Source organism: Pelecanus crispus, chromosome 1 (genome assembly GCF_030463565.1).
Source record: "Pelecanus crispus isolate bPelCri1 chromosome 1, bPelCri1.pri, whole genome shotgun sequence".
In the NCBI taxonomy this organism is placed as follows: domain Eukaryota; kingdom Metazoa; phylum Chordata; class Aves; order Pelecaniformes; family Pelecanidae; genus Pelecanus; species Pelecanus crispus.
Genome location: NC_134643.1, coordinates 130,187,059 through 130,213,841, shown reverse-complemented (window position 1 = coordinate 130,213,841; position 26,783 = coordinate 130,187,059). Strand labels below are relative to the sequence as shown.

The 26,783-nt window shown below is 39.7% G+C and overlaps 1 protein-coding gene across 1 annotated transcript in view; it reads right to left on the bottom strand.

The window, feature by feature from the left end:
• MED14 (mediator complex subunit 14) overlaps window positions 1-26,281 on the bottom strand; it is a 36,864-nt gene extending 10,583 nt beyond the window's left edge. Inside the window, exons 1-21 of the mRNA XM_009480048.2 lie at window positions 26,100-26,281; window positions 24,145-24,171; window positions 18,285-18,390; window positions 17,451-17,624; window positions 16,545-16,674; window positions 15,503-15,631; window positions 15,036-15,143; window positions 14,042-14,174; window positions 13,338-13,488; window positions 10,594-10,705; window positions 9,829-9,954; window positions 8,876-8,954; window positions 7,129-7,288; window positions 6,555-6,749; window positions 5,831-5,965; window positions 5,317-5,393; window positions 3,594-3,754; window positions 3,176-3,322; window positions 2,992-3,083; window positions 1,710-1,862; window positions 1,219-1,488 (exon numbers count right to left, since the gene is read on the bottom strand). Of these exons, the coding sequence (XP_009478323.2) occupies window positions 1,219-1,488; window positions 1,710-1,862; window positions 2,992-3,083; window positions 3,176-3,322; window positions 3,594-3,754; window positions 5,317-5,393; window positions 5,831-5,965; window positions 6,555-6,749; window positions 7,129-7,288; window positions 8,876-8,954; window positions 9,829-9,954; window positions 10,594-10,705; window positions 13,338-13,488; window positions 14,042-14,174; window positions 15,036-15,143; window positions 15,503-15,631; window positions 16,545-16,674; window positions 17,451-17,624; window positions 18,285-18,390; window positions 24,145-24,171; window positions 26,100-26,281 (2,847 nt within the window). The remainder of the gene's footprint in view (window positions 1-1,218; window positions 1,489-1,709; window positions 1,863-2,991; window positions 3,084-3,175; window positions 3,323-3,593; window positions 3,755-5,316; window positions 5,394-5,830; window positions 5,966-6,554; window positions 6,750-7,128; window positions 7,289-8,875; window positions 8,955-9,828; window positions 9,955-10,593; window positions 10,706-13,337; window positions 13,489-14,041; window positions 14,175-15,035; window positions 15,144-15,502; window positions 15,632-16,544; window positions 16,675-17,450; window positions 17,625-18,284; window positions 18,391-24,144; window positions 24,172-26,099) is intronic.
• Between the last annotated feature and the right edge of the window lie 502 nt (window positions 26,282-26,783).

The following is a 26,783-nucleotide window of genomic DNA, read 5'->3' as shown; positions in this document are numbered from 1 at the left end:
ACAGCACATAAGAAACAGGCAGGTCTCTAGAACTAACTACAAGTGGGCATTCATTATATACAGTACGAATAGTTTACAAAATATATCAATTCATAAACAGAGCTTCTCAGTGGATATTTAAGCTTAATTTCCTTTTTCTTTTAAAAAAGGGGTCTTGCATCACCACCAAACAAGAAACCTTGCTTATTAACATGAAATATCTCCAAGTAGTTGAAATACCAACATTCTTCTTTTTTTTACTTAAAAACAAGGGAAAGCCTACACCTGGAAATAGCTGTTCCAGAACAACTCACCAGTATCCAGAACCTACCGGGCTACTGTACCACACCTACAACTGCCCTGTTCAGTCAAGAATGCCCAGGTCACCTCCCCTGCAGGGATCTCTTGTATGCAGAGGAATTTGCCAACCCTCTTGAATGACTTCCTCCTCTACCTTCTGAATTTCATTCTCTTACACTTTTCCACTGGTATCTACAATCTCCTTCCTCTTCCCATTAGCCTTCCGCTTAGAATTCATGAAAGAGGCAGATGTTTAGCATCAGCTAAATGCAGTACCAGAGATCAGTATTCAGTTACAATGGTCATAACAAAAAATTAGGAAACTATCCTGTCTCACAAGGGGTGCCACTTTCCAATATTTCAGTATAACTAGCACTTGTACAAGCTGCCCTCAGCTAAGGTATTCTGTCAAGAGCGTGCACAGATTCATTCTTCAGGAAGAGCAAACCAGCACTGTATTCATAAGCAAAGCCACAGGCTCCTGTCACACACCAATGGAAACCGTTTTAAAAGAGAAGTTTCCGTCTAGAATCATCTGACATGGAGTGTTTCCTCATCTGCAACACATGAACGCTGTCCTGCCAGACAACATAGTTTGTGAGAAGCAGTTGTTGTTAATCCTGGAGAATACATCTAGCCTGGTCACAAAGCTTCAGCAAGTTTTAACAAAAGGATGCCTGAAGTAGCCTCTACATTACTTTATTACATAGATAAGAACCCCCACCCGACACTTGGCGCTAGTTTTCTTAAAGGAAACGTTTTAATTCAAGCTAATTAACAAATCTACTTATAAATCAGAAACATTCCTTCTGTGCTCAGAGTTTTGGGAGGATTGCAGCTCTTCACAAAAAAGTTTCACAAAACTCTTCACATCAGATCCATGCTTCAAGTTAGAAGCTCACTTATTTACAACATACCAGAAAACACAGAAATGGTCACCTTTAATCCAGGCGCAGGGTAAAAGCCTTCAACTATTTTGCTGTTGTCAAAGAGACTGTATGCCCCATCACGTATTGCTACAACACCACGACTCCGGCAGTAGATGTCAATGCAGTACATATTCCTAAAAGCCAGCCTGATATGCGTGGGTGACTGTGGCAGAATTGAGAAACACTGATAGGCAGTGTTGGTGCGTTGAGTCAGACCCAGCATTGGCACAGTTGGAAGTTTGTTGATGGCATTTAATGGAGCCTGAGTGTCAAACAAAACCTGAGAGAGAACAGATATTGAGAGATCAGGTAGCTTACCTTTAAGCAAAGGTCAGGGAAAATGGGGCATAGTGGGGATACAATCTTCCCCAAGCCACCTTCTGCCAGTGAGATCCATAAACAATCATAACACACACATGTAATTTTGAAAAGAACAGTTTAATCAGAATTCAGCTCTTAATTATCTTGCACTTTTCTTGAGAGAAGTTTTTAAAACGTTACCTGTAACAACTGTACCACATTTGGCGTTTTATTAAACATCTCCTGGAGCTGGTGCAGAATTGTGTTGTGACAATTACTGCAACCTGAGTTTGGGCCAACAGTTCCCAGTGAAATGTGGAACTTCTGGAGTATGGAGCTCCACTGAATGCTGATCTGCAATGTCAAGAACATAAAATGGTTTTGGAAACTACCACAACTACAAGATTCTAACAAGAAAGCTGGTCTGCTGTCATTTTTTTATCAAACCTCAACAGATTCCTAACTCACCTTCCTCAAAAGTTGCTGAGGTTCTGAAAAAAAAGTGCTGTTAGCTTTAACAGCCACTTAGCTAGCTGGATTGTTGGCAACCACAAAACTGGGGAATTACTTAAGCAAGTCAATCAGAAAGAACAAAAGCCTTTTCTGCCAAAGGTGAGATACAGCAAATTAAACTTGAGAGATTCATGCTGCAGAGAACTGATTAATGGGTTGCTGGAGGGGGACTGGTTTTCTCAGTCATATCACACAAAACCAAGAACTGGACATGCTAATATGTAAGGAAGTGACATGCAAAATCCACACTGCTACTCTTGCTACTTATTCACTGTCCCAATAAAATGCACGTAGAAATACTCTTAAAAATTCAGCTTAGAACACGAACACAAAAACCTTCCAGGAAGCAAATTTCAAGTGCATCAGCTACTTTGCACTGGTTCCACAAAAATACATTCTTAGTCTGTAATAAATGTGCACTTACTTCCTCCTCTACCTTGCATTTAATGCAAGCGCGTGAGCAAGTACACAGTTATCAAAGTAATTAATAAGCTGTAAATTCCAATAGTAAAGAGTCAGCTAGAGTTCTGAACAAGGGAACAGCACTGCTACAAAATAATTAAGGACTGCCTCATTTGAAAGCACAGTTATTACAGTCTTTTCTCATGCAGCATTAGGCACACAGCTTACATACATCCATATATCCCAGTATACAAGAGTGACCAGTAGCAACAATTACCTTAAGTTTGTCAGAAAAAGCCTGCCACACCAGCTTTCATCAGTCAGGAGCACATAACTGTCCTTCCCACAATTTGAAACATCTTATACAAATTCTCAAAAATTCTGAACATCTAGTAACCTAGCAAATTAGTAATCTGATACCCCCTATTTCTGCCTTTTCTACATTCATTAATATTAATTCCACAATAATGCAATACAAGGAGATACTTCGTAGCACAATTCTGAGAACTCTAGGCCTGCCCATTCTGTTTTCAAACATACATTTTAAGTGCACTTAGGAGTTACTTACTGAGCTCCCCTTGGTAGTTCCATAACAAAGGATAAGTTTTCGGTAATTGTAGATACGAACTTCTGAAAAAACGTTTAAGTGGTTGGGTATGTCTTTGAAGAGAGGAGGGAAAAGAGTTAAGAGTGAGAAAACCATAGCAATCTGTAAACACATCATTTTAATGAAAAGGAGATGATTTCTGTACCTGGTAAGGATCGTGCAAACTCCAGGACACATTCATACAGCCGAGCAATACTGTTCCAGTCATTAAGGAACATCTCAACAACTTTGCGACCTCCAACTGGTTCAGATAACTGGTTTTCATACGTCAGGTAAACATGACGGGTTGGTCCTGCAGTGTTAGAAGATGGTAAATACTGATTAAACTAGCAGTTCCTAAACTGTGGTTTACAGACTGAGTGAACCATGGCAAGTGACCAGGAAGCATAGTTTAATAATAAAAGTGCATCAACTCAGCAATCAAAATTTTGATTCAGGTGCAATGTGGTTTATTAGAAATCTTAAGAGCAGACAGTTGTCCAGTAACACAAAACCTTAGAACTACTGGAACAGAGTAAAACACAAAGAAACAAAATTTACCAGTCTTCCTAAATAAAACTTACCTTGCTCCCTGGATGAAGTGCTATTAAGTGGACAGTTTGCAAACACCAGCTCAGCCACCCATGTGCGATTATTTCTACCTTGTAATCGGAAAGTGCAATCAAGAAGAGATCGGTCCAGAGCCTTCTGTGTTTCCTCATTTACACCTTTACAGGGAGGAATTCTATTCATGAAGAAAAAAGGATCTCAATTACACACAGTACAGTTCCAAAACTAAAAATACTACCTTCTAACATTTCCTGAAGGTATTCCAAGTCTGGACGTGAAACAATGAACAAATCAACAGCAAAGATAGCTGGACTGCACAGTGAGATAGCCTATTCCTCTTCAAGGTTTGTAATCAGTGTGTTACAAAAGCACTCCGAGTTAAGACCAATTTTTATATGGATTCAACACCTGCAAATTACAAACTGTTAAGGGATCTGCTGAATTGCCCTGATCTCCTGGTGAAAGTAAGAGCACACCTATATAAAGCTTTTATACAAAGAAACAAGCCAAAAAAGATGAAAATAAGTTCTGTGGCAACCTGAGTTCATAAATCAGTTTGCCCTCTAGAACAAGCTCACTCTAAATGCAATGAACAACCTGGCAGTTATCTTAGTACCCCCTAATTTATTCATATCCCAATGTGAGAATTGAGCTCAGGGAACAGACTAAACAAAGCTTAAGTAAAAACATGCCAAACTTTCCCTTTCTTGGGGTTAACACAGAGGCCAATACTATTTAACAATTTCAATAACCTACGTGATGCAAAGGAACAGCAAGTTTGCCGATGAAACCAAACTGAAGGGAGCACTTGACATGCTGGAGGACAGGGCTGCCATTCAGAGAGACCTCATCTGGCTGGAGAAATGAGTTAATAGGCACCTCATGAAGTTCAAGGAAAACAAATGCAAAGTCCTGCACTTGGGCCTGAACAACCTCAAGCAACAGCACAGGGTGGGGACTGACTGGCTGGGGAACAGCTTTGTAGAAAAAGAACATGGGTGCCTGGGAGACAGACTGAACAGGAGTCAGCAGCGTGCCCTTGTAACAATGACAGACCGCTGCATCCTGGGCTGTATTAGCCAGGCAGCCAAGGGACTACTCCCCTCTAGTCAGCATTTGAGATCACTGTGCCCAGGGAGGGCACAAAAACCCTTGGAGATTGGAAAATGCAGCTGATCAGCCCTGCTTTTGAGCAGGAGGTTGGACCAGATAACCTCCACAGGTCCGTTCCACTCTTAAATTACTGGATGATTCTCAGATGTTTCCTCTACAAGTTTTTTACCATGCAATTGTCTTTTCTGCAATTCCTTGCATTTTCCTCTGCAGTATCACATACTGGTAACTGTCAAATAACATATGGAGTATGTAGGCCTCTGATCTGATCTAAAATTGCAATTACATGTTCATGAATCATCACCATACCTTCCTTAGCACTGCCTGGATTTTAGGACTGAGAACTGTCAAACTGTTTTCAGAGGCCCCCAGTTTAGGCTAATGAAGGAAACAAATTATAGTTGGCTCTGTGTCTACTCTTATTTTCTCCTTTCTCCAGCACTGCTTCACATGAGAGTGCAAGACACCCAATAATTAAAAAAAACCAAACCAAACAAAAAAAACCTCCAAAACCCAAAATCCTCCCCGCCCCAATATTTTTAGTGTTAACTCTCCAAACAATCCTTTTTTTCTCTCAAGCTTATGTACAATAATAAACTGAAACACAGGAGCATATCCTCTTACTTTAATAAACGTATTGCATGGCTGAAGCCATCTCCTTCTACTTGTACTCCTTGGTGAGGAATGTCCATATTAGATAACTAGGAATGAACAAGAAACATGTTATCCCAAGCAAAAAGTCAAGCAAAATAACTGTAACTTTTTCAAGGATTTCCCCCCCCCCCCCCCCCCCTAAGGGTGACAAATGTTTCACATCCTCAAGCACTGGAAAGCCAAAAAACAGTCTGTGCAAATCTGGAATAAAGTTGTCTCCCACCCCCTCCCACAAATATGTCTTTCATCCTCTCATTTTCACTTTTCCCTCAACTTCTCAAGCTTTTTGTGGTGCTTGGTATTAGAGAACCAGCTACAACAAGACCAGAGCAGCCCAGTGTAGAACATCAGTCATGCAGGCTCAGCCAGTGGGGGAACTCCAAAGTGAACACGTGACCACAAGTTTGCCGAATAGTCACATCTAGACAAGAGAATCAGGAGTAGTAGAGGGGAAGAAGGAAACAAAATATTTCTTAATACATACCTCCATACGAAGCCCTATAAATGGCATATTTGTATCACACATGGCTACAATATGAGCTAGCACTTTATTGAAGGCACACATTTCTCCCGACCGTTTTGGTTTCTTAGGTTCTATGGAACATGGATCACCAGATAACTAGAATTAAAATAAAGATAAATGTACTTGCACATTCAGAGTAAACATTTTGAAAAGATGTCAGAGAATAATCTCATTCATCCAAGTTTTAAATGAATCACACCCTGAGCACAAACTCCTGAAACGGTCTGGTCTGCTTCAGGACTGAAGCAATTCAGTTAAAGTAATTTTATAACCACCTCCTTCCTTAAAACAGTATTTACATATCACTAAGCCATGTCAGCCTGACCCCAAGAAGTAACTCTTATCAGCCCTGCAAGTCTTTCAAAGACTACACCTACATGGCACAAAGCGTATCATGCAGATACCAGTGCTCTGTGTATACAAGCTACTCTAGCTATTTCAGCACAGTGCTCGGCCTTGGCTCATTATAACAGCTGAGAAGGCCTGGCATGAATTAAAAGACAACTGTTAGAAAACAGTTTCCCAACATCTCCCTAGGGAAGCAGTCCAGAGAACCAAGCCGCAATACAAGTAAGATGTCAGCCATACAAACTTTTGAAACACTACTAAAGCTGGTATTGATGCTCAGAACATGTGTTTAGCTTTCACGCTCTGTAACTAGCCCAATGGCTTCTGAAGAACATACCTTGCGCTTGACACCACTTTTCATTTGTTTCCCACTTTTTGTGTCTAGTACCAACTCTTCAATGTTTGGTTTGAACTGCTGTAGTAAAAGTGCAGTAGCAGGGCTGTCATCTCCTTCAGCATAGCTCACAGAGAGAAAATGGTACTTATACTCTAGTTCTGTGGGGTTGCCAGGAACATCAAACATCTCTACAACCTATATTTAAACAAAACAACAAATTAAGATGACCCTCAAGCTAAGAATATGTCTACATCAGTTCCTCTCCTCCCCCCCCAAAGAAAAGACATTAGGCTTTTTCAAGATACTAATACTGTGGCTAGGAAAGGGATCCAAGAAGAGAAGGAAGATTAAACTTTCAGGAAACCTAAAGAGAATGGGAAGGTTGCCGAGTAATAAACCTTTAGGTCCCCTCCTCTCTACGCTTAACAAATCCACTGCATGAGAGAAGGGAGGGAGAGGGGAGAGTCGAGGATTACATCAATCACTTGTTTCCTAATGTTAGAGTTAACAGTACAAACTGTCTGGCATATCCATGCCTGGGAGAAAAAGATAGAAGCATTTTTCAGTTACTTACAATGTAGTACTGTGGAAGGCGAGTGAGTTTGATAAACAGTTTGTGTTTGGAAAGGTTTCCCACTGGATGGCTAGCGTAATTAGCTAGTTGAAGAGTTTCACTGCTCACTGTAGGCAGATGTTTTATAGACTGTTTGCAACGTTGCTGTCCAAGCCAGAACCTTGCATTGAAATAAAGGTATTAGTACCCTGAGACTGTTTTAAATTATCCTAGCATACCGCTATTTAGAGCATTAGTGTCAAATTAAGAGTCAGTCATCTTCTAAGTCAACATCTATCATTGCTGCACAAGTTATATGGAGAAAAATCACACAGCGAATTTCATGAGTTTATATTTTCTTACTACTATCTTTACATATTGTCTTCAGTTTGAGTAACAGACAGCTGTTGACTTAAGAAGAAAAGCCCTGAAATTATTTGCTGAAGGAATACATAACATAAGTTTTTTATACAACACAATATAAAATTACAATATAGAAAAGAACGGAAAAATTAAAAAACATGCAGATTACAGTTATTTTACAATTCAGAATCTCCAACTATTTTTTGGTACAGAAAAGAAGATCTTTGCTCCCATATGCTGGTAAGCAACACAGTACAAAAAGTCACCAAAGTTGGATTAATGTCACTCTGGACTATGTCACAAACTCATTCACCTGAATAAGTTTGGACATGAAGAACCACATGCAAGACACCAAATTTGTTCTAATGTTTGGAATGAAACTTGTTCTACTCCAATGGATTTTGGCTATAACGGCAAGGCCAGAAAGCCTTGCAAGGGGCTCAGAAATGCATGGCTTGATTTTTCAGTCAAACTTCCACTGAAAACAGCAGTGGAAAGTGTGGGTGCTCAGCATCTCTTCATCACGACACACCACATTTATTCTTGTAGATACATGTTAGATATAGCTGTCCTAAAAGACATTTCATGGGACTGCCTAGCTTCCTCAAAAACTGCAGCACTACCCAAGCCATTATCTCGAGTACATTATTTATAACAAAGGGAGGTTGATTAGTTTCTCCAGGGTGCCAGTGCTTCATGCGTCATCATGCTTCTTTTAGAAGCAACATTCCTCAAATAGAGGTTTCACCCTGCAATTAGCTCAGAGTACTGGGAATTTCCAAAACAACAGAGCAGGTGGAACTTGGTTTTCAGGCAGATGCAAACTATATTTGTATTATTTGCTACAACCTCTTATGGGAGCCAAATGTATCTTGTGCCTAAATCTCAGGGCTTTATGGAAGGAAGATTAGAGGTTTAAACCAGCAAGGGCTGAAGTGTTAGAAGATAAACAGATATTATTTAAATCATCCTAGGCCACTTCCTGGTTTTCCCTCTGTTGTGAGAAGGGAGATCGTTCTTGATGAGAAACAAGCAGAGTTCAGCTGTAGAAACAGAATGGAATAAAGGACATAGAAAATGAACATGAACACAAAATGAGATGCTCAGGAAGCAAGTTGTCTGCTGCTGACAAAGTGAAAAGACTTCATGCAGAGTGTGCACATAGCAATGCATGAGGCTACGTGTAAGAGATAGACTAAAGGAGGACTATGGAACCAACTCCAAGCAAAAGCAGAATTTCCTCTACCCATTTAGAGGAGATGGTAAATACTCCAAGTTGCTTAGAACAGGGAGAAAGTATATTCCCTACTGCGGTAAAACACAAAGCCATGCAAGTGTGATCATCCAAAATACAAACATGGTGACTTATTCTATGCAAACTAAGTGAATCATTCAAGTCTCTTACTTGAGCTGCTGGAGCCAAGGAATGATACGCTTCATATCATCATTAACAGACTTCTCTATGTCATCGAGCGTCAGTTGATCTACAAGAACGTTAGGCGAGTGAATGGTTTTAACATCTGCTCTTCAAACAAAATTTTGACCTTTAATGGAAGTGTCTCATCTAATTTAACAAACAATTAATCACAGAATCACAGAACAGCCCAGGTTGGAAGGGACCTCAAAAGATCATCTGGTCCCACCTTTCGTGGGAAAGGGAGCCTAGATGAGATCACCTAACACCCTGTCCAATTGCATCTTGAAAACCTCCAGTGATGGGGACTCCACCACACCCCTGGGGGGTCTGTTCCAGTGATTGATTGTTTTCACTGTAAAAAATGTCTGTCTTATATTGAGATGAAACCCCTCCTGGCGCAACTTGTAATTGTTGCCCCCTGTCATCTCTATGTGGCTCATTTTGAAAAGAGAGATTAAGATGCAGAACAAACGATCCACAATGCTTGTAAAACCACAGCGGTATGTCATTAGGCAAATAAACTAAAAGAACTCACTTCTTAAGTAATCTGAAACCTGAAGTTAAGACTTGAACATAACTCAAGATGCATAAGGTCACATAATGCAATTCTCAATCAGGTCCATATGAAATGACTGCATCCATTAACAGCACAACCCAGGAATCATGAGTCATAAAGAACATGCATTGCAATGATGCCTAACAATATTTAGTCTATTGTCCTCTTAAAATATACCTGAACTGTGACTCTTAAGCACAAAGATCCACTTCTCTGTTCCTCAAACTCAAACACCTAGATGATGACCCAAGCGTGGTGTTCATTTGCATTGCCCTTAGTCACTTACAGAACTTCACAGATTTGACAGAATTGTTCACACAAAATTACCTCATAATGCAGGATTCTTGCAAGATATTAAATACAACCTGGTTTTGCACCTACTTACCAACACCATACAGCATCAGTTGAAACATTCCAGAGTGGAGATCAACAAATACATGCAGGCACTCTGATCGACCACATGGTTCCAAAATTGGAATTACAAGAGTTGGAAGAGCCGTCTCAATGAATGCTAAACAAAAATTGACGTTAATAATTTGACACAAAATTCAAGCTCATCATATTAAAACTTAACCCATTATAATCAGAAAACTTGTTTGTTTTTACAGAAGCAATCTTCACTTGCACATTATTATACCGTTAACATAAAAAGAGAATTGAATATAAGAATTTCTCTGTGAAAATAGTGCTAGTAACAAGCCAATGAGAAGACAGACCAAATTTGAAGGAGATTATTAATCCTTGAATATCTTTTAACTCACTGCTTCACGACTATAAACTCAATTTGAATCCCAACCGTTTCGGCAACAGTTTAAGCAAAGCCTCATCCAAAGCTAGCTCAAGACAGCGAAGGATTTGCTTTCAATTCTGAACACATACAAGTTTTACAGTAGACAACTTTTAACCCTTCGACCCAGACTATAATGTTCTACCAGCTTCATCTATTATACTACATTTAGAGGTATGAGTATTCTACAGTTATCAACACAGAATAATTTAAAGCTGTCTTGTTAATTCTGAACACATCTCCCTTTATTTTTTCTATTTTTTATTTAAATTAATGAAAACAAGAAATGCCAATAAAAAAGGAAGCCATTACTATGAACAAATGGAAATAAACTTGAAACAAACTTCAGTAGAAAACACATACAATTGTCATTAACGTTGTAGCTCTTAAGAATGGCTTTCAGCTCCTGTAGTTTTTGATGAGATCTTGCATGGACACTGTCTATTAGGAGTTTCTCTATTGATAGGTGGTCAATCTGTAAAAAAGAATGTACTCGAGCAAGTTCAAATTGGATGTGTAAACTTTATGCATTAGCACACTGGAACAAAGCTACATAACTTAATAAAACAACCACTCAAGAAAGAATTTGCTCAGAACTGTGGCGAACCAAATGAACTATTAACTTGAGTATTTGGATCACTACAAAACACAACAAACTAACATAAGATTCTGCCTGTGCAGCAGGCAGTGGGAGGGTTTTTGAGAGAAGACCGGAAGAAAATGTAAAAGAAAAGGAGTTTCACAAACTATGCTGTTACCGCTCCCTGTGCAGACCTACTTGTTCTGGACCAAGGCCAGAGTATTTTCCAGCTTAGCATGCACCCGTTTATAACTAGCTTAAGCTAAGGGCGAAAAAAAAAAACCCAAAACAAAACAAACCACAACCCCCCCCCAAACAACACTCTATTGGAATAAGTTTGCCTCTGCACAAACACACATGTAGCTGTAGCATGAAATACAACACACTAATTTTAGTCCTGCTAACAGGGTAACAATGCACTCAGTGAAGATGCAGTGGCAGACAGTGAATATAAGCAACCCTACTGAACCCAGGAGTATCTAGAGGCTTGTTGCACTACCAGTGCTGAAGCTTTTGCCACCACTATATTAACTGTAGCTTACTTGTGCAACCAAAATGAAAGCATTTGCATTTATATCCATTCACATTACAGTCATATTATTTGCATATTTTGTATAAGCAAGCTACAGATTACTGCAGAAAACCTTTTTCCAGTTAACCTCATATTGCTTTGAAAATTGTTCAAGGTGAGTTAAACTCAAATTTTTATTCTAGCTTAAGAGATAAATGCAGAAGAGGTTTATACCAGAACAGAATTATACAGAATTTCGGTACATACCTTTGTATATACCAGAATGACCTTCCCCTAAAGACTAGCTTTCCAAGATGCCTTAAAAATCAAGTGTTTATCCAGCCACAAGAGCATTTCAACTCAGCAGCTGCTATGAGTTAAATCTTCCTCACAAACAAGTGACTACCAGTTCTATAGCTACATCCAATTTTCAGTAAGTTAATGTATAATAACCTGCTTAGACAAACATATTTTGTTCGTGCCACTGCTTTATATAGTATCTTAAATAAACAGAAACACAGTGTGCTATCTACGTCATTACACCCGAGATCATTATTCAAACACTAGAACAACAGTGTATATACCATAGCTGATAATTTTTTTAAGCTCAGACCAAGTAGTTATAAAGGGAGTCAGCGTTAACTTTGATAAATCACAAATTTACAGTGGCGTCATGTCTTAATCTACAGTCTGTAGACCCGATTCAGTGAGCTTAGATTGCGTCAGCGCCAGTGGAATTTCCACAGATGTTCTAGATAAAGCACATTTTCCTGGATTAGGCATAAATACAGAACCTTCACTAAATTAACTGAATATTTAGTAGCCTACATATGCTAATTTAGGCTATTAAATGAGTAAATTTAGTATATATTTACTATACTAATAGTAGAATTTCTACTCTAAAAATGGAGTTGAAGACTACTATGCTCCACTAAGTTTCCCACATTCCTCTGTTGCCCAAACATATGAAGTTCTTGACATTCACCATATAGACACCTGTCTGTCAGACTTGGTAAACAAGATGGGCCAAGAGGCTCAAATACGAAGTATGTAAAGTATGTGAGGGCTATCATCAGTAGAAGGTTCTGCAAGACAGGTAAAAAATTTGAGCTGGAGAGTTTTTCCCTGTGGAAAAACTGTACCAAAAGTTTGAGAACTACACCATTCACTCCAGTTTATTAACTGGAGTTTAACTGGAGTGTTGGTTTATTAAACCCAAACACTGTCAGAAATAATGACAAACACACATCCTGACATATCACAGCCAGACTTGCTGAGGAACTTACAGAAGATGTATTATAAAACCTAGAACGCAGTTTCTCTTAGATACCATTAACCGAGATCTAGAATTATCACCAGTGAAACCTTATCCAAGTAGGAAGTTGACTGCAGTTACTCATTTTGGATCATTTCAACAATCCCACCTATAAAATATGGGAATTTGAACAATACAAAGGCACATTCAAATAGGCCACATGACATAATCTGGTTAGTGACAATGTAAAAACAAGTTTCACCTAACACAAGCAAGCAAGCCACATTAGCTCTTTTGCACAAGATTTTCAAACCATAATGTAAGGTTTTCTGAAGCGAATAGCACTGCTGGGTGCTGAGTAGTGAACTCGAGCAATACAGGGAAGCCGATTTTCAGAGGAACTTTACACAGCATCTCCAAGACAGGACAGGGAAGAACTAGCTCTCTATAAAGCCTTCCAAGCCAAACACTAAACATAACTGAAACTTTGCTGTTGTTTCCCCCCAGCCTCAGCATTCTGTCTCGTAAGTGGTATATAATGCACTGTAAAGTGGGTGTAATTTTTAAGATGAAGTCAAGGCCAATAATTTGTAACAATTTTAGATCCCAACATAAACACACCACAACCTAGAGTAATTGCTGACTAGAAATCTTAGAAACAGCTCTTTAAATAGAATCAAGGTGAAACAAACTGACAATGCAAAGCATTTCTAAGTTTTTGATTTATAAAACTAATTGTCTACTGCAAAGCAAACCTTTACCTTCATGGCTCTTTCCATCAGTTTGGAATCACAGGCTGGCAGTGGAGGCTCATGAGATATTTGTAAGGGTTTTGAGACATCAGTCTCATCAATCTTAATAGTGACCTTATGAACAGACGCGGTCCCTGTTTTCCTGCCAAGCACCTGTTGACTTAAAATAAAGAGAATAATTAAACCATGTAACTGGAATAGCAGAAAACATGCTTTTCAGTAGCTAACCCTTGATTCTGAGAGTTCTACATAAAAATAAAGATTATGTCAGCTGAACTGAAAAAAAAAGCATTTGTTTTAGTTCACATTTTAATGCAGGACTGTTGGTAAACTGTAACTACATAAAGAAGTTTTAGATGGCTGCAAATTCAACACAGAATCAGAAGAACGTCTGGATTGCTTTTTAAAATTTCATCTAGTGCAAGTCAAGCAATAAATACAGTGAAAGACTGACAAAGAATTGTCTAATTCATTTATTTAGATAGCCACATAGATATGAGCTGATTTATGACTATCCACTGTTCTCCTGTACAATAATGTGTATATCTCACTTCTTTGCAAGTCAAGCAACATGTTTAGGTACTTAATTACAAGAATTTAGGAGTCTCAAAAAAAAAGTACAATTCTAAAAATTCTGGCTCAAACTTAGTAAATGAAAACCCTCCTATTATTTCATTTATTGTTTGTTAACAGCCCTTTTAAAATTTACTTACTTCCAAACAGAGAGCGAGAGACATTTCCCTGCATGATATCGCTCCACTTGCACAAGGTCACCCCAGCGCTCTCGAATCAGCATTAGTGTTTGTGAATGCAAGACTTCCAACTGAAGTGCTAAGCAGAAGGAGTCTAACAAATGGAGTTAAGAAAATATTAAGACCTCCAAAGAGTCTGTACACTACATAAACCCATTTCTGTACACTACATAAATCCATTTGTCACAAAAGTCAGCCAAGATGCTGTCTGAAAACACACTAATGTACTAATCCAGAGATAAAGACATATTAACAGCATCAAATATTTTTTTCTCTTTTTTTAAACTCTTATCTAGAGCAGAGTGTTAGACAAGAGTGTCACAACAGCTTTGTTTTATAAACATTAACTCTGATCATCTTTTAGGGAAAAGAAGATTACTAACAAAGAAATTCAGTTCACCCTATAGTTACCACTAACCCCATCTTCCATGGTCACCCTAAAATAACATGATTCTATTTGTTTCTGGAGGAACTGTTTCACTGAAAACCATTTCACATTGTCAAGCAATTTGCTCTTTGCATGTAGAAAGTCACTGCACTACTTCCTGCACATGCTATACCCCATTTTGTTATTCACACAGGTGCAATACAGTTAACACACCATCATCACCTTACTGCAGTTCTTGGTAGTAAGAATTGTCAGCTCCAATAACTTCCAAGTCAGCACTGTATTCCATTTCAGAAATTAGCACATGCAGCCAGCTGCTGCTGTGCTGACCTACCACACAACCTGCTGTCTAGAGTATCTCACCTTTACCTTTGCTGATTAAGTGTGTAAAATCAAATTCTACATGCTGACACGTGAGAATAGCTGTTTCCAAGGCCATCATTTTTACTCCACATCCAGACATTTCTCCCTAGCTTAATAGGGTATCCATCTTTCTTGACCTCCAGCTACTAGGAAGAGCAAGGCTACATTACACAGCTTATTCAGAAGCAACTTTCAGAAGGATACGCAGACAGCTGTACATATCCTGAAGTGGCTTTTCATCAGCAAACAGCCGCGATTGGACCAACTGATGGATGAAGTTGATCTGCATGCTGTGAACCAAGGCTCGACCATCTTTCATGAATGAAAAATAATTCACATTAGACATCAGGAAAATAGGTATTTAAAATAATTAACTAAAATAATAAATTAAAAAGAAAAAAGATAAAACTGTACTGAGCAATGTCAATATCAGAATTTCTAACAAAATAACAAAGTCCTTGGTTTACTCTGGAAATTTCAGTCAGTCTACAACACTGTCACAGTCTGTTCAGGTATCAAACGCATACAGAGCAAGGTGAAAACAGGGCAAGTATATACAGCTTCATTATCTTAAGTTGTGATATGCAAAAGACCCTGTATAAACAAGACCTATACAGCATCAGAGATGAACATCATGTTAAAAAGAAAGTGTAAAGGTTTGATTTTCTTACCACCAGTTTCCTTGTCTTCAACCAAAATTTCCAGTTTGAGAAGGCGCCAGGGGATGTCAGGGTCATCACCCATCACTGTCAAGGTGGCCTCAAACTCACCCTCAACTCGGAACTTCACACGGCCATTGGCTAAGGAAGAAAAAAATGTTTTATTTCACTCAGTCTCCTAAGATGCCTCAAAATATCAGTCTGGTAGCTCCTGGCACTGACAATGGATTACTTCCCTATAGTTTCTGCTCTGCTACATATGTTTCTGTGCAACTCACGGTTGCTTCTGCAACAGAACCAGTGTCAATAAGCAGCATGGGCAGACATCCCAAACTGTGCTGAACAGCAGTACTTTAGTCAAGATAACTTATTAACACTTGTGCTACTATAACGCAGAGTAACATTGAGCTGACTACCAGCCTGACAAGTTACACAAAATGCCTAGCTTAATTTTTCCAATTCTTTGCTATATCAACAATAATACTTTAAGCAATATTCAAAAGAGGTTCAGAACGCAATCTCAGCCCAGGCTGAAATCTAGTCCTGGAAACACATCTCACTGCAAACCATTTATTTAACATTAAAATACTATAACTGCATTTTCATGTGAGAAAGCTAATCTATTGCATAATTTATATATATGCACACAAGCAAAGCTTATGTACACTATTTATCTAGTTGACATATATATCCTCACACCTTAGTGAACACTGGTATCAGTTTCAAGAACTGGCAAAGACAAGACTGTCAAAACTATGTAAGCAAGGTCATAAAGAGAATGAGTGGCAGAGCAAACAATTCAGTACAAGTCCTTACTATAAACTTTTCTTCTTGAAAGTAAGTAATATTTCAGCAGTATTATCAGTGTCCTCATTTTTCAAAAGGGGAAAAGACATATTTTGATGTCATACAGAGACAGGATCCCAGTCTTAATAGATTAAGCATGCCTAATAGTCTCACTTCAGCTGTCTTTTAGCTTTGCTTCAGCACTAAAGCAACAATTTTAAATCAGCCTGCAATAACGTATTCTTCAAAAAGTAATTCCAGTTCTTACCAACTGTAAGATTTGCCAGCTGTGGAGGGAGATCTGTAGTCACTAGTCGATGTCGAAGAATCTGGTTTAGCTGATGAAGCGTGGTTTGCTTCTCACTCTTTGTTATTGGGTCAGGAGGGATTATTTTATCCTGTTAAAATAAACATGAACAAGTCTACGTATCAAACATGTATAATATATTGACAGTAGGAATGGTGAAAACTAACCAGACTAGAAGTCTGAAAATATAAATGCTACAGGCCATTACACACGAGTGAGGTTTTACATCTTACATTCAGGTTTGTTTTCTAGTTGATTACATTTTACCTGAGACTGACCACTGAATAAAATTGCTCAACTTGGATCAATTAAATAAATTCAGGGCCTTACATCAGGCTAAACTTGTTTTTAAACACTAAGATTTGAAAGCCAATCCTTATCTGTAGGTATAGATCTAAGTCACAGGTACTACTGTTTCTATTACTTCACAAAACCCTGTTATTCCACATTTTATCAGTAAGAAAAAGCAGCAGCATTAAAGACATCTGTAAGTATTTTAGTACATTTCCAAATACAAGCAAAACCTCGAAGAACAACAGATGTCAGTACCTCCTTTTCACACTTCATTTTTCTAGGATGGTGGCTTAGCATGTGCAAATACTTAATGAACCAAGGGAGATGAGTTGCTACTATACTCATCCTAGAGCAGAACTAGTTTAAATGGAGAGAATGTTTTACTGGGAAAGCATAACTTGTTCAGATGGGAAGTGCTCTGCATGAGAAACTGACACTACAGAGAGTTGGCACTAGGCCTGTATTAAACTGCAGTTCCATTTGCACATAGACAATTAGTTTCATTAACAGGCATTTGATACTGTACTGGGGATTTCCACCCCCCCCCCCCCGACATACGGTAGCATTATTTACCCTAATGCAGGTAGGCAGACGTGGGTATGATCCAGTTGTCAGAACATCAATAGCATACGGGATAGCAAAACTAGGTAGACGAGCGTGAACCAAAGCATCTCTAGCTAGCGATGCCAGACGATCAGCAGTATCCACAAACAGAATGGCTTGCTGATCTAAAAAACTTGATATCATCTGTAGAGGACAAGGGGAGGGGGTAGAGGGTGGAAGATATGTGTCCAAAAAATGCACAAATCAATGTCCCTTTGTATTCAGTTCATCTAGTGCACATGACTGAGATGGTTTTATCTGTCTCTTCTAATTCAAGTAACCACATCTATAAAAGAACAGAAGAATGAATATTCTGGCCATTTCTTACATTCGTATGCAAGGACACTTTAAATTTGCATGCCATTTCTGATGCTGTGGAGGATCTGTACTTTATCTGATGATTGCTACTGGAATGCAACCATACTTGTTTGTAATCACTCCGGCTTGTTTTTTGCAACATTCTGGACTTTATTCTTACTTAACCAAGAGCAGTAAAGTGATAATAAGAGCTAACACACTGAGATCACCATCTTCCCTGTCCTATCACCTAAACCCAAAGCACTCCTGAAGCTATACGCAGACAAGCCTTTCATTTTTTGCCACTGATGAGTTTTTGGGAAGATGAACAGTTAAAAGATAAGATTATACAATTTCTAAATAGAAAGAAATTGGTTATAATTTAATATTAATTTGCCTATGAAATAGGCTCTTTTTTAAAACTTCTTTAGCAAGGTGAAGTTAGGGTATACCAAAATCCCATATCACTTAGACATTATTTCATACTGAACTCTGTTGCTAACTTACCGCACATTTTTCCACCTTTCCAGCATTATTAGCCCATTTGACTAAGGCTAACAAACGAACAAACAGTTGACGAGTGCGACTTGCAAACTGCACTATTTCTATTTTTCTGGAAAAAAACAAATGTACGTTAAGCCAGTGCTCAGATATATAATAAAGCTGCAATTTAACTCTGTGCCAATAAAAAAAAGCAGTAAAGATAACTTCTAATGGTGTTAATGAAGGCACCGCTAATATATGGCTTGTTTGATTAGAACATGGCGGCGGAGGAGGGGGAAGCCTCACTGTTCTGAATACCTAAATGCTAAAAACATACATGGATTCTAACAAACTAAGACTGGGGAAACAAAAGAGCATACTCACATGAATTAATCCCTGATTTTAAGAGAAACAATTCCCTAGTGAACTCAACTGAATTATTTTTATACCTTTTACAGGATTTCCCCAGGGCTTATGATTAAATGTAAAGTAGACAAGACAATATACCTAAGGGTTACAGGACCTGGCAGTAACATTACATTGACATTCACTAAAAAAAAAAAAAATAAAAAAAAAATCAGATACTAAACAAAATATCACTCTAGTAATTTTAAGATACCTTTACACAGTGCGTTACAATATGCTACCATTTTGCCAGAAAACAGGGTGGTGGAAGGGAAGACCACAAAAAACCCCCACCCTTTTACTTTCCCCTCCATTCCTGCCTTGCAAAGAAATTGGGGTAAGGAAATACTGACAGTCAATATTCCTCCCACCGTGCTTTGTATGATATAGTCAAAATGAGGCAGTGTATGTTCACATGTCTTAAGAGTTACTTTTTGTAAAAGAGAACGTAATAGGGGCACACCCAGATTTTTCCCCTTCATTACAGATCTACATTGTAGATGCATTAGACAAGACATGCAGATCTACAATACCGTATGCTCTGAAATACCATTTCATCTGCTGTTTATAGAGGTTTTCCTCCCATTCTACACATTCAATTCACTAATTTCACCATGCTTCTCTAGTTACTTTGGGAAAAGAAAAAAAACCAAATCCAAGATGCTCTCCTAATATGGTTTTCTAAAGTAACAAAAGCATTTGGAAAAAAAGAACATTAATCAGTGCAACAGATATTGGCCTCTACCAAACAGATGTTGCACCTTCTTCTGATCCTAATCTGTAAAATACATACTCACAACGTAGATAGACACTGTTTCTGCTGAAAGTGTTAGTGTAATGAGGTTAACTCTTTTGTGCAATACATAAAGCATAATGTGCTTGTAGCAGATGAACATTTAGGCCAGAAGCACAGCTAATACCATCTGGTCCAGTTTCTTGCATTACATACTACAAACCTCATCCAACAACTTGGGCATTAAGCCAGTAGCTTCTCTATGTTCTAGAGTGTATGTTTTAGAATGGCATTCAGCCCGATATTAAGATTTCAAGTGGTGGACACGCTGCTATATGTACATACTGCTCTAACAGTAAGTACACTATGAAAACAAGATGTTGAGAATTTTGAAAGATTCAGAAAAATTTTATGGGATTTAAAAGATGTCTACAGTGAGACTTTAGAAAGTCAGTAATCTCTCAGACAAACTCCATATAATAGTTGCTAAAATCTAGTAGTTACATCAGTCAAACTTCTGTGGTGAAAACAGCACAACAGCAAGAAAAATTAAAACTGATGTTCTGTGACTGGAAATCAAAGGCAGACACCCCCCCCAACTCCCTCAAAAACCAGAAAAAGTATAGCAATTTAATAATGAAAATTATTGATAAAACTAGGCACAGTATTCCAGTAACTGTTCCATGAATACCACATGTATGAAGTTACAGAAGACTTGTTTCTTCTACTTGACAGAATCCTGCTTCCAGAACCACCACCATCACCCCTGAATGACAATTGCTTTGGGAATTCACATCCTTCTACTTCTCTACTAATAACCCAAAGTCTTTCAATTTTGCTGTGTTCCTTTGTCCTTCATTATAGATACAGGACCTTATGCCGGGCTGCACAAAAAACCTGATTCAAGGAAGATGAAACTTAAGGAAAGGCCTATAAAAGCAAAGCAAAGCATGTTAAAAAGCTTTCTAACGACCACAGTACTCAGCGTGTTCTTTAGCTTGGTCTTTACTGGTAAGTTCTGATCTCAGGCGTTTCAGATCGTTCAGACTAGTGGCTGAGTCTGGGGGAGTGAAGCATTAGCTACAGTAGAAGAATATCAAGTTAAGGATCACTTAAGCAAGCTTGACATACAAAAGCTCATTGGAGTGGATGGGATGCATCCAAGGGTGCTCAGGGAGCTGACCTATGCCGCTGTAAAGTTGCTCTCTATCATTTTCAAAAGGCCATAGTGATCAAAAGTCTTGATGACTTCGAAAAAAGGCTTTCAAGAAGGCCAAGAAGGATCTAGGGACCTATAGGCTAGTTTGTCTAAGCTCAGTTAAGAAAATTAGAAAATTCATAGAACAAATCTTTCTAGAAGCTGTGTCCAGATAAATAACGAACATGAAAGTAGCCTGGGAACAGCCATCACAGATTTGCCAAGGGCAAACCATCCCTGATCAACGCAATTGCCTTCTACAGAATGAACAGCTCTGTGATCAAGGGGAGAACAGAAGATGCATTTACATTGACTTTTGCACAGCTTTTGACAAGATTGGCCATAGCATCCTTGTAGCCAAGACAGTGAAATATGGCATGGGTAAGTGGACTACAAGGTAGGTGAAAAATTGGCTGCGCTGCCAGGAATAAAAGGCTGTGACTGGCTACCAGTTGGATTTCTTCAATGCAGGTTACTAGGGGTGTTCCTTAAGGGTCAATACTGGGGCCAATACAATTTAACATCTCCATCAACAGCCTGCATGATGTGAAGGAATGCACTCTTTGGAAGTTTGCAGGTGATGCCAAACTGGTGGGAGCAGAAGGACCTCAGCTGGCTGGAGGAACTGGCTGACAGGAACCTCATGAAGTTCAGCAAAACTGCATGCAAAGCCCTGCATCTGGAAACAATCTCACATAACGGCACAGGCTGGGTACCAAGCAGCAGCTGGGCAGCAGCTCTGCAGAACTGGACCTGGCGGACAGGTGAACAGGCATCAGCAATGTGCTCTGGCAACAATGACAGGCTGTATTAGCACTGGTGCAGCCTAGGTCAAGGAAGGGGATTATTCACCTTGGCTCAGCATTTGTGAGACTGCATCTGAAGCACTATGTCAAGTTTTACACTCCCTAGCCAAGAAAGATACTGCTGTACAGAAGTGGGCTGAGGCTGGAACACATGACATACAAGGAGGGGCTGAGGAAGCTGTGTTTATGCTTAAGAAGAGAAGGCTATGGTGCAATCCTACTGCTGTCTTCAAATGTCTAAAGGGGTGTTATAGAGAAGATGGAACCAGACTCTTCTCAAAAAGGAAAAGGCTGAGGGACAACAGCCACAAACTAAACCAGTGCAAAACTAGTTAGACATCAGGAAAACAAAGAAAGAAACACAGAGGCAGTCAAAGGCTGAAGTAGGTTGCTCAGAAAGGTTGCAGGATTTCCATCCCTGAAGATATTTAAAACTCAACTGGATATGACCCTGAGCAACCTGAACCAACTTTGAAATGGTCTTTTACTTCAAGCAGGGTGTTGGACTAGTTATCTTCAAAGTACCATTCCAACCAAAATTATTATCGTGTCTATAAAAGGAGTGAAATGAGTCATTTTGTCATTAGAAAAGAATAGAACTCAGTATTTCACAAAAATTAGGTAATTGCACTGTTGCTGAATTAATGAATAACATGTTTTTACAACAGTTCTGAATGTTTTTTTTTTAATCTTGTGTAGATGGACATGTTTGCTGCAAGTTTGAGAAGTAACAGTCCTGTTCACTAACTACTGCAAAACCAGTAGCAAAACTGCCTGGTTTTAGGAAAACAGTATGTTTATGTAGTTCTTGGAAGCCTTTTAACAATACTTCTCTTTTAAATACTTCTCAGCAGGAACTGTTCATTCAGTAATGCAGGTGTAAGGTTTTACCTTCCATTTCCCCACAACAGAAGACAGCATCTTGCAAAGTCGTTATAAGCCAAATTCCAGTTAAACCTTATACAGCCATTACTGTATTTAAAGTTTCCCATGTATTACACTTTATTGGAGGATAGAAAGGAAAAGGTAAAGAATACCAAGTGAAAAAAGGTCTCCATTACCAAGAAGCAAGCCCCGGGATTTCCCCCAGAACTCAGTACTATTAATTTTATACCACAGTACTAATGTTTTTTTTAATCCAACCACTTCTTTCTTGTTACAAAAGTGATTTATTCCTATGAATGATAACTAATAGATGACCCTTTACAAAGAAAAGCCATATTATACTATGATACATAATTTCCTACCAGTTTTTCTTATCATGGCATCTTTTAGCTAGGCACTATAGTCATGAACTTAGATTTTATGTGAACTTTATTAGAGGATAATACCATCACATCTTCACCAAAGTACATATGCCATGTCACCATGTTTCTTCTTCAAGAAACAGAGCTTGAAGCCAAACCACTGCTGCTGTTACAGCTCTCAAAGTTAGGAAAAACAGAATCATCTGGATAATTAAACTACCTTCCTTATAGATTTCCTCCAAGAGCTGGAAAGCCACTTCATCAAGAAGATTTGTAAGTCAAAGCTAACAAGGATGCGAACATTTAATTTCAAGACAATTTCAATTGCAGGACATTCTTTGTAACTATTGAAGGCCGTCTTACTTTCTTTTATCTGTAATCCACTAGGACTTAAGATGTTACTCCAGACCTGTGTGCCCCACAAAGCAGATTCCAGCTTCACCAAGAAATGCTAAACATATAGATGGGAGAAGCTCCCCTACCAGTATGAGGGAGCTCTGGACCTAAGTAGAATGTAATTTCCTCAGCAAATAGAGTTGTAATTAAAAAAAAACCCAAACAAAAAAACAACAAAACCCCAGATTGTTTCTCTTCATAAAATATTATGCATAAAGGAAAAGGGGCACAAGGAATCATCCCAGATTATGATTCCCTGGAAATGGGATTAATTCCCCAACGTTATGAGAGTTTTGGAAGATTTGAGATAACTGAATTAATGATCATCCTGGTGCACAGAATTCTTTTTTAACATTCTTAGGAATATCATAGCTGCTATATGTCTGCAAAGAAATTAGGTCAATTAGCATGTCAACACAAATAACAAAGCAAACAATCTTCTGACAACTTCCATAAAATTTATTCAAAGAAACAAAAAAGTAAATCACGTTCTTTCATCTTGGAGGGTTGGGTGGGAGTGGGGAGGGGAGGGGGAAGGCCTGTTCTGATTTCTTACATTTTTTTTCTAATAACCTTCACACTTCAAAAAACACATAGCAGCAGAAAACAGTGCCCATGATAAGAAAGATCAAGTAACACGGAAAAAAGTAGAAAAGAGGTTTTTACCTTGTTTTAATTGTTGAACTGCTGCTTCTGACAAAAAGTTTATCACACTAACTAGAACCTATTTAGGTTCTCCAGTTCCCTTTCACATCAGCTTTACTGTCACTTCATTGCTTCAAGATTCATGAAGACAAAAACGCCCTTAACAGAGTTCACCTACTACAACAGCAACAGTGTGTTACTGAACAGTGCAATAACAAAAAAAAGCCCAAACAACAAAACACCCCAAATCCAACAAAAACTAATATAGCCACTGATGCTGAGAAAAATCTTGAAATTATGTAGTGACAGCAAGACAGACAAGGCTTATTTTCTTGCATAAAATCTAAAATTAGGAGCAAAATATTTTATTTAAACAGTTCTACATTAATCTTAACATCCTAAACACAGTTCTACATTTTTAACATGTATTACAGACTGTCTTATTGTGACTCACCTTTCCATATCAGTCTTTCTTGGTAATCTATATTAAAAAGGAAAATAAAAAAATGTATTATATATTGTTCTATTATATTTCAGACTACTAGAAATTTTGTTAGTAACCTTCAACTAAGTACAAGAACAACTTCTACATATCTATAAAGAGCATTTCAAAATTCCTACAATTGTAAATGTTTCCTAAATACAATGAAATTACATGTTTGATAAAGGAAGAAGCTTGACAGCTCTAGAAAGCAGCCTCATTAAGGGGGGAAAAAAAAAAAAAAAATCAGGTGTATAATAGCACCACAGGGCACCTGCCACTACTCTGTACCAGGTAAGCTGGAACTGGTCAAATTAATTTAAAAGCTTGATGAAGGGTGTTGAACTCCCAAGACTTCTGCTAATCTAGTGAGCCACACAATATCACAGCCTGTGCTTTGTAATTGATGACTCTCACTAAGCACCCATGACTAGAGTTAATTAATTCATAGCAACAATCCTAGACCATCTGCAGCAGGTGTTAAAATTGGCTGTTTCCTGACTTGCCCGAAATGAGTTTCTCTTCCCTTTTTAATCAATCTAACATTGGAGAAATGCCATACACCAGAACTTTATCAAGGACCTGTGTGACAGATAGTACTGCAGAGAGGGGACTGTATTTCTGTAATGTTCTAAAGGTATCACAGGCATCTCATATTAAGAGTGGGTTTTCTTGGTGGTTTAGTTTTTTTGTTGGTTTTTTTTTTTTATTCTAGGACTAGGCTGGTGCTAGTAAAAGAATGAGAAATCATTTTGTTGGAGGGAAGGAGGAGAATACTTTCCAGATGTGCTTTCTACTAGCCAAATCCACACTTTTCAGGGAAATACAGTGGAAAAATCTAGCTCATTCTGCTTTTGGAGAGGACATCACATAGCTTGTAAGCTACTTGGTGAAATAGAGTGCCCAAAGCATTCCCTGTGTGTTGTTCACACCACCCATTTTCTTTTGTACCTCAGTGATGTACATAAGTCAAAAGGACCTGTTCTACACCTTAAAACAAGAATAAAAGACATCGCAGGCACATGCTCCTACAAGAACGCATACAGTATCAATTACTGTCTACACATACCATAAACATACAGGAAAGACTTCTTGACTGACATTTTAGAAGTTCCTCCAAAGAAAACTAAAATTCTAAAACTCCTCGTCCTTTCCAGAGTTTGAATGCTCTTAACCCCAAGTCAAGCAAAACTCTGTTTGCATACTTACCAGATATGATATTTTACAAGAAGTATACCTATTTTTTTCCATTTGTTCTGTATGTCACTTCTTAACACATACAGGTTCCCCACAAGAACCTCTAAGGTTAAACAAACTAAAAGGGAAACAGGTTTATTCAGAGCCCAAATGCTTTCATTAAAGTTTTCCTCGGCCCAAAAACATTCCTTTACTTTGCCACTTCAAACACAACATCAGCACAGCAGATTGTAAAGTAAATGTAAATAACTTATTTTCTTTCTCCAAAACAATCAAATGGTATTTTAAGAAGTACACAGGTAACTCAAGGAGTTGCAGCATCTGAAAACATCTTAGTTTCACAGGTTTCAGCATCATGTATTTTGCTATCGGTACAGCCACTACAGTTGGGATTTTTGACAGTAACCTGGGGGCAAAGTTAAGCATTTAACCAGACAATCTGCATTCAGCTGCTCAGCATTCCTCACAATGCTTTTCTCTCTTTATGACCGATCACTCAGCAGCTTTCGCTAGGCCACTGAATACACCCCGATGCAGAGACAAACCTGCACGAAAAGGGCATTTCCCCGGGGTGGCTGAAGGGGAAGGAGCAACCACGTCCCCCCACCCCAGGGACAGATCCCTGGCGAGGCCTCCTCATCCTCCCGGGATGCTGGGAGGCTGCACTGCTAGCCCTGCAGGTGGGCAGCGAGAGGCGCGGGAGCGGGCCGGGGGGAATTTGGGGCACTCACAGGTCGGCCAGCACGGTGAGCTCGGCGTAGGTCCGGTGCAGGAGGAAGTCGATGAGGGTGCTGAGCCGGTAGCCGGGGCTGGCGGCGGCTGTCACGGCCCCGGGGGCTGGCGGGGCCGGGGCTGACGCGGGGCCCCCGCCGGCCGGCACCAGCTGGTTGCTCTCCAGCTGCACCGGCGCCATGGCGGCGGCGGCAGCGGCGCCTCAACCCCGGGCAGAAACCGCTCGGCAGCCCGGGGCGGCCGGCGCTCCCGGCGGCACCGGCACCCGGCCCGACTCGCCCCACACGGAGGGAGCGGGGAGGCCAGCGGCGGGGGCGGGCCCGAGCCCCGGCGCTGGGGCGGGTGGCGGCGGCACCGAGGGGGCTCCGCAGCGCTCAGAGCCCGCTCGGCGCAGGGGCCGCCGCCATGTTGGGGGCACGGAACCGGAAGCTAACAGCTGTGGCGGACCGGAAAGAGAACCTTTCCGGGAAAGCCTAACTTGGGGGGGCGGGCGGGGCCGGCAGGTGGCGGCGGCGGCGGGCGCGGAGCCGTTGGGGCGGGGCGTCGCGTCGCGTGTCGCCACCGCCTGAGGGCCGGCGGGCGGGAGCGGTGGCGGCGGGTCCGGCACAGCACCGCACCTCTCCTGAGGCCCCGGGCGGGGTGGGAAGGTGTCCCGGGGCAGGGAGGCCGCCTTTGCGCGTCGT